The following is an 8,125-nucleotide window of genomic DNA, read 5'->3' on the forward strand; positions in this document are numbered from 1 at the left end:
TAGAGACATCAATGAATTAGAGCAGTGCACCAGGAAATTTGTCTGATTTTCCAACCACTAGTTTTATACAAAATTATTAGTAATTAGGCAGCTGAAATGTCATAGCATATCAATTGTCATTTTTCATGAATTGGTTGTTCATAGCAAATGACATTTTTTCATACTATTTACTATAGCAGTGCGTGCTAGTGAATTTTTTTCATACTATTTACTATAGCAGTGCGTGCTAGTGCAAAAAGTTAATACAAATAATCAATACCCCAAAAAAGCAACAAAGCCGCTTTCTAACAGTATAAGGCATTACTAGGTACTGTTCATGGCCCTCTCATGAAGATATGTTTAATACAGCCATCCACTTCACATTCATCAGGTTAACTAGCATAAATTCATCATAATTGACGGTATTTAATCTGCCTATAAACTCTGCATTCTTTTCCACGTCGTGGTGGTTGTACAACATAACATACCATCGCGTGACTCCAAGTGTACTTCGATATGATGGTTATTATATCAATATTTGGGCTTAAATTCATTTCCGCCACAACTGTCGCATAATATATTTCACAGACCCCAAAAATTATCCACCCTTGTGTAGTGTATTTTGTTTTGTCGGCATTGGGAAATTTTACAGCCAAATTTGCCATTTCCATCAGGCCTATCATGAGTTTCTTTATGTGTCAGGTAATTCATCCCCATGAAATGGTTGGATGGAAACCTGGTTTTAGAGAGATAGATGTGATGTTTTTGATACCCCCTGTTTTTAAATTTAACTTAAAATTTACCTGGAAATTAAGTCAACTTTAAAGCTACACACAAAAAATATACAATAATGTCACATGAAATTAATGTTACAGCAATATCAGTAAAACAAAGTATGGTTTAAAATCAGTTTAAGTCATCTAAAGAATTTTGTGAAGGATGCTAGTTTATCTAACACAATTGTACACTGTTGGGTGTTGATGTTAAAAAGTAGCATATATGCACAGAAATGCTCAGTTTATTTTAAAGATTTTCTTGTCACATGAAATGCATACTCACTCAAAATACATTTCTCACAGAGCCGAAGATAACATATTTAGGCCTCTACATGGAAGTAAAATGATACCACCACAATGTCAAAAATATAGAAATTAAGAACTTCCAATCTTAAACTGCAGGGCTCACTAACTCATCTCTTAATACTCATTCTATTTTTGAGTTGCATGTTGTTGGAGTTTCCAGAGGTAGTCGTTGGCGAAGTTCATAATCTGAGTCATGGCGTTCAGTATCAGGATATCCATGTTGTTATCCAGCATCCCCTCCTCGTGGTAGTTCTTCACCGGCAGGATGCAGTTCATGGGAAGGCCTAGCTCATTACTGCAGAGCTCCATCTGAAAAACGTTGGAGACAAAAAGGGCTGGATCAGTTTTGCTTGAGTGATGATCATTGAATCATGTCAGCACAACCAAGATTTAATGGCTGACTACATTGCAGACATTGCATTGCGTCAACCGATGGTTGCGTGCCACGTCATCAACTGTGCAGTTGGGCATCAGATTGCCTCATCATATTATATGGTTAGCTGACATGTTAAACACTTGTCCAGGCAATGTGACAGTTGATCAGGTCTGAGGTCATGTGATTTACCTTCTCTTTGATCGCCTTGCTGTAGTAGATTCTTTTCACATCCTTGTTCACCAGCTCACAAGCCTTGTCTGGCATGGTCATGACAACAACTTGAGGGATTTCTGCCGTATAAATTAATATTTAATGAATAGAAGGACTAGCAAGCGCTACAGCTGAAAGGTGACAACTGATACCCAGCCGTAGTTGTAGTTACCATTGAGAAACAGAGTTTAAAGAGGGTACTTACTCAGTCTGCTGGCTTCTGCCCTGATGTTCTTCATCTTGTCTATGACATCCTTTGACATGATAATGAGTTTGTCCGCTGACACAATACTCACCAGGCAGTGAGTTTTGTGTCTTAAACTGGGATTCTGAATGAATTCCTTTTTTTTGTCCGATAATGGGTGGAAAGGATTGAACTGGCCAAGAAAATAAAAGATTTGTTAGTGTGTGCGCGTACGTGCAAAGTTGAAGTCGCAAGTTTACATACACTTAGGTTGGAGTCATTAAAACTCGTTTCAACCACTACACAAATGTCTTGTTAAGGCAAGTCGGTTAGGACATCAACTTTGTGCATGACACAAGTCATTTTTCTAACAATTGTTTACAGACAGATTATTTCACTGTATCACAATTCCAGTGGGTCAGAAGTTTAAATACACTACGTTGACTGTGCCCTTAAACAGCTTGGAAAATTCCAGAAAATGTCATGCTTTAGAAGCTTCTGATAGGCTAATTGACATAATTTGAGTCAATTGAAGGTGTACCTGTGGATGTATTTCAATGCCTACCTTCAAACTCAGTGCCTCTTTGTTTGACATCATGGGAAAATCAAAAGATATCAGCCAAGACCTCAGACAAAAAATGTCTCCTGAAGGTACCACATTCATCTGTACAAACAATAGTACGCAAGTATAAACACCATGGGACCACGCAGGCGTCATACCGCTCAGGAAGGAGACGCGTTCTGTCTCCTAGAGATGAAAATGTTTTGGTGCTGAAAGTGCAAATGAATCCCAGAACAGCAGCAAAGGATCTTGTGAAGAGGCTGGAGGAAAACAGGTATAAAAGTATCTATATCCACAGTAAAACGAGTCCTATATCGACATAACCTGAAAGGCCGCTCAGCAAGGAAGAAGCCACTGCTCAAAAACCGTCATAAAAAAAGCCAGACTACGGTTTGCAACTGCACAGGGGGACAAAGATTGTACTTTTTGGAGAAATGTCCTCTGGTCTGATGAAAAATATATATAACTGTTTGGCCATAATGACCATCATTATGTTTGGAGGAAATAGGGGGATGTTTGCAATCCGAAGAACACCATCCCAACCGTGAAGCACAGGGGTGGCAGCATCATGTTGTGGGGGTGCTTTGCTGCAGGAGGGACTGGTGCACTTCACAAAATAGATTATGTGGAAATTATGTGGATATATTGAAGCAACATCTCAAGACATCAGTCAGGAAGTTAAAGCGTGGTCGCAAATGGGTCTTCCAAATGGACAATGACCCCAAGCATACTTCCAAAGTCGTGGCAAAATGGCTTAAGGACAACAAAGTCAAGGTATCGGAGTGGCCATCACAAAGCCCTGACCTCAATCCTATAGAAAATTTTGGGTAGAACTGGAAAAGCGTGTGCGAGCAGGGAGGCCTACAAACCCGACTCAGTTACACCAGCTCTGTCAGGAGGAATGGGCCAAAATTCACCCAACTCATTGTGGGAAGCTTGTGGAAGGCTACCCGGAACATTTGACCCAAGTTAAACAATTTAAAGGCAATGCTATCAAATACTATTTGCGTGTATGTAAACTTCTGACCCACTGGGAATGTGATGAAAGAAATAAAAGCTGAAATAAATAATTCTCTACTATTATTCTGACATTTCACATTCTGAAAATAAAGTGGTGATCCTAACTGACCTAAGACAGAGATTTTTTACTAGGATTAAATGTCAGGAATTGTGAAAAACTGAGTTTAAATGTATTTGGCTAAGGTGTATGTAAACTTCCGACTTCAACTCTATGTACGTGTGTGTGTGTTTGACGTCTGCATTACCTCATAGCCCTCTGGTAGATGGCCCTTCAGAGCATTGATGATGTCATCAGGGTGCAACCCATTTTTTTGTGTTTCCAGACCCATGACGTCATTGAATGCAAAGGGAAGACGTTTTTCTTCTGAACTGCCTTGAATGTAGTGTGTGTCATACTGAAAATACATTTATTTAATTACATGCATCTTTTTTTCTATGGAAATGTTAAATACCCTCACACTCAGAAACATGAAAGCATACCAAACTGAGGCTCAGAATCAACAAATATATACACTGAGTGTACAAAACATTAGGAACACCTGATCTTTCACCTGAACTCTACCTACAGTACATGTACATAATACCTCGACTAACTGGTGCCCCCGCACATTGACTCTGTATTGGTACCCCCTGTAAATAGCCTCGCTATTGTTATTTTACTGCTGCGCTTTAATTATTTGTTACTTTTATTTGTAATTTTTTACTTGTCTATTTTTTCCTTAACACTTATTTTTTCTTAACTGCATTGTTGGTTAAGGGCTTGTAAGTAAGCATTTCACTGTAAGGTGAAACAACACCTGTTGTAGTCGGCACATGTGACAAATAAAATGTGATTTGATCTTTCCATGACAGACTGACCAGGTGAAAGCTATGATCCCTTGTTGATGTCACTTGTTAAATCCACTTCAATCAGTGTAGATGAAGGGGAGGAGACAGGTTAAATAATATTTTTAAGCCTTGAGACAATTGAGACATGGATTGTGTATGTGTGCCATTCAAAGGGTGAATGGGCAAGACAAAATATTTTAAGTGCCTTTAAACAGGTTCTGGTAGGTTCCAGGCGCACAGGTTTTTGTCAAAAACTGCAACGCTGTTGGGTTTTTCACGCTCAACAATTTCCCGTGTGTATCAAGAATGGTCCATCACCCAAAGGACATCCAGCCATCTTAACACAACTGTGGGAAGCGTTGGAGTAAACATGGGCCAGCGTCTCCGTGGAATGCTTTCGACACTTTGTAGAAAATGCCCGGATGAATGAAGGCTGTTTTGAGGGCAAAAGGGGGTGCAACTCAATAGTAGAAAGCTGTTCCTAGTGTAAGTGTATATATATATTACCAGTCAAACGTTTAGTACTCATTCAAGGGTTTTTCTTTATTTGGACTATTTTTCTACATGGTAGAATAATAGTGAAGACATCAAAACTATGAAATAACACCTGGAATCACGTAGTAACCAAAAAAGTGTTAAACAAATCAAAATATATTTTATATTTGAGATTCTTCAAAGTAGCCACCCTTTGCCTTGATGACAGCTTTGCACACTCTTGGCATTCTCTCAACCAGCTTCACCTGGAATGCTTTTCCAACAGTCTTGAAGGAGTTCCCACATATGCTGAGCACTTGTTGGCTGCTTTTCCTTCACTCTGTGGTCCAACTCATCCCAAACCATCCCAATTGGGTTGAGGCTGGTTGATTGTGGATGCCAGGTCATCTGATGCAGCACTCCATCACTCTCCTTGGTCAAATAGCATTTACACAGCCTGGAGGTGTGTTTTGGGTCCTTGTCCTGTTGAAAAACAAATGATAGTCCCACTAAGCACAAACCAGATGGGATGGCGTAGTGCTGCAGAATGTTGTGGTAGCCATGCTGGTTAAGTGTGCCTTCAATTCTAAATGAATCAGCAAAGCACCATCACACCTCCTCCTCCATGCTTCACGGTGGGAACCACACATGCGGAGATCATCCGTTCACCAACTCTGCATCTCAGAAAGACACGGCGGTTGGAACAAAAAAACTCAAATTAACCAAAAGACAGATTTCCACCGGTCTAATGTCCATTGCTCGTGTTTCTTGGTCCAAGCAAGTCTCTTCTTATTGGTGTCCTTTAGTAGTGGTTTCTTTGCAACAATTCGACCATGAAGGCCTGATTCACACAGTCTCCTCTGAAAAGTTGATGTTACTTGAACTTGTAAAGCATTTATTTGGGCTGCAATCTGAAGTGCAGTTAACTCTAATTTATCATCTGCAGCAGAGGTAATTCTGTGTCTTCCTTTCCTGTGGCGGTCCTCTTGATTGCCAGTTTCATCATAGCGCTTGATGGTTTTTGCGACTGCACTTGAAGAAACTTTCAAAGTTCTTGAAGTGTTCCAGATTTACTGACCTTCATGTTTTAAAGTAGTGATGGACTGCCGTTTCTGTTTGCCTATTTGAGCTGTTCTTGTCATAATATGGACATGGTCTTTTCCCAAATAGGGATATCTTCTTTATACCACCCCTACCTTATCACAACCCAATTGATTGGCTCAAATTCATTAATTAAGAAGGAAAGAAATTCCACAAATTAACTTTTAACAAGGCACACCTGTTAATTGAAATGCCTTCCAGGTGACTACCTCATGAAGCTGGTTGAGAGAATGCCAAGTGTGTGCAAAGCTGTCAGGGCAAAGGGTGACTACTTAAAGAATCTCAAATATAAAAAATATTTTTATTTGTTTAACACTAGTTTTTTTACAATGTAGAAAATAGTAAAAAATTAAGAAACCCTTGAATGAGTAGGTGTATCCAAACTTTTGACTGGTACTGTAAGTATTCAAACCCTTTACTCCTACTCTTTATATAAAATTGATTTAGGGCACAATGCCCCGAAATGTACAAAAAGGTGCATAAAGTAAAAATGCAAGACCAATGTTTCGGTTTTTAACTCAAAGGATATAACTAAGCAGTAGAATACATATTATAAACTGGTTGGTTCAAGCCCTGAATGCTGATTGGCTGACAGCCGTGGTATATCAGACCGTATACCATGGGTATGACAAAATATTTATTTTTACTGTTCTAATTATGTTGGTAACCAGTTTATAATAGCAATAAGGCACCTCATGGGTTTGTGATATATGGCCAATATACCACATCTAAGGGCTGCGTCCAGGCACTCCGCGATGCGTCGTGCATAAGAACAGCCCTTAGCCGTGGTGTATTGGCCAAATACCACACCTCCTCGGGCCTTATTGCTTAAATATAACATTTCTACTGTGTACTTTTTTACTTTGTATTCTACTGTGTAGTTACATGCTTTGCGTTTATCTAGTCTTGATTATGTGATGTATTCAACTCATTTATATTTTCTTTATAGACAGATTTGTGTGCTTTCATTTGTCTTGTCCCTTTTCTTTATGCACCTTTTCACATAAAAATATGTAAATTATATTACATTTGTGCATCTGAGTCTCCAGTCTCCTGTTTGTAGCTCATGAAATACTGTGTCTTAGTGTACCAGGATATATTAGGGAGCCATATCCCATGCCTGCATTGTGTCTGTGTTAAATGTATTAGGCACTGCAGCTTACTGTCATGGTGAAGCTTGTGCTGGAGGTAGAAGCTACCAGGGCACTACTTGTTATCCGATTTTGGAAGACATTGTTGACTGAGTTGATGAAGCTGGACTTTCCTGTACCGACTGGTCCATATAGCAGGCATCTGAGCTGACCCACGTCAGGATCACTCAGTTTAAAGTTCCTCAGTTCATCTACCATGTGGTTTCTCTCTCCTTTACTGTCAGAGACAATGAAGAGTACCTGTTACTTCTTATGTTTACCTGGCCACTGTTTCCAAATGCTAACCTTTTAGCATTTGTGGCACAGATTCAATGCAAATCAATGGTACCGATATTAGCATGTTTTTGCATGATTCATGTCCTAGTCATCCTAAAGTATTTCAAATAGATTGTGTAGCTCAATTAAGTTACTTATAGGTGATTTGGACATGAAGTGTGGAAAATGCTTATTGCGGTACCATTGACTTGCAATGGATTTGTGCCACAAATGCTAAACATTTAGCATTTAGAAACAGAGGCCATAGACTGCTTATAATTATGTACATGGAAATTGTATCAAGATAACACCAGAACTAATTTAAGATGGTGGGAAAACTGATATCAGCAGTTTAGTATAGCACACCATTCACACAACACAACCCTTGATAGTGATTGTAATTATAACCTAAACGTTTGTTTTACTTTCTCTTTCATCCTCCATATTGGTCAGTCAGTACAGTACTTACCTCCAACATGTTTTCCTCCATTGTTGGTCAAATTCTGTGTGAACACATGGAACACATTTTGATTAAATTAGTTCATTATTGTTTTCCACATTCCAACACCCCCCATCTCTTATTTTCAAAAGAATTTGAAGATTGATTACAATGACACATAATTAATGAGAGTAGGCAGGGTATGATACAGGGTATGTACTATATATGTAAAGCCTTGGGGCTGTGGTCAATGCATGCACTAAAACGGTGTAAGCAGGTTCCCAGAACAAGTAAAAAGAATTGGGACCGATGCACTTTGCTTGAACAGAATTTGCACTCACACCTGATATTCACTATCAGTGGTTGACTGTATTTTACAGATATGTCAGCTCTCTCTTACCCTCCTTTGGTGGGGGTGGTGATGGTGTCCGTGCTGGCGTTGATTCTTCTCCACCCATGTTTGC

General features: G+C 39.3%; 1 protein-coding gene across 1 annotated transcript; it reads right to left on the minus strand.

Annotated features, from left to right (window-relative positions):
• Positions 1 to 1,075: 1,075 nt before the first annotated feature.
• Positions 1,076 to 8,125, minus strand: LOC120026196 (interferon-induced protein 44-like). The gene is made up of 7 exons (XM_038971024.1): positions 8,062 to 8,125; positions 7,692 to 7,725; positions 6,980 to 7,184; positions 3,659 to 3,808; positions 1,853 to 2,024; positions 1,627 to 1,727; positions 1,076 to 1,370 (listed from the first exon to the last, which is right to left on the minus strand). Exons 1-7 carry the CDS (start codon positions 8,117 to 8,119, stop codon positions 1,188 to 1,190), a joined length of 903 nt encoding a protein of 300 aa, XP_038826952.1. The 5' UTR covers positions 8,120 to 8,125; the 3' UTR covers positions 1,076 to 1,187.

Source organism: Salvelinus namaycush, chromosome 2 (assembly GCF_016432855.1).
Source record: "Salvelinus namaycush isolate Seneca chromosome 2, SaNama_1.0, whole genome shotgun sequence".
NCBI lineage: Eukaryota > Metazoa > Chordata > Actinopteri > Salmoniformes > Salmonidae > Salvelinus > Salvelinus namaycush.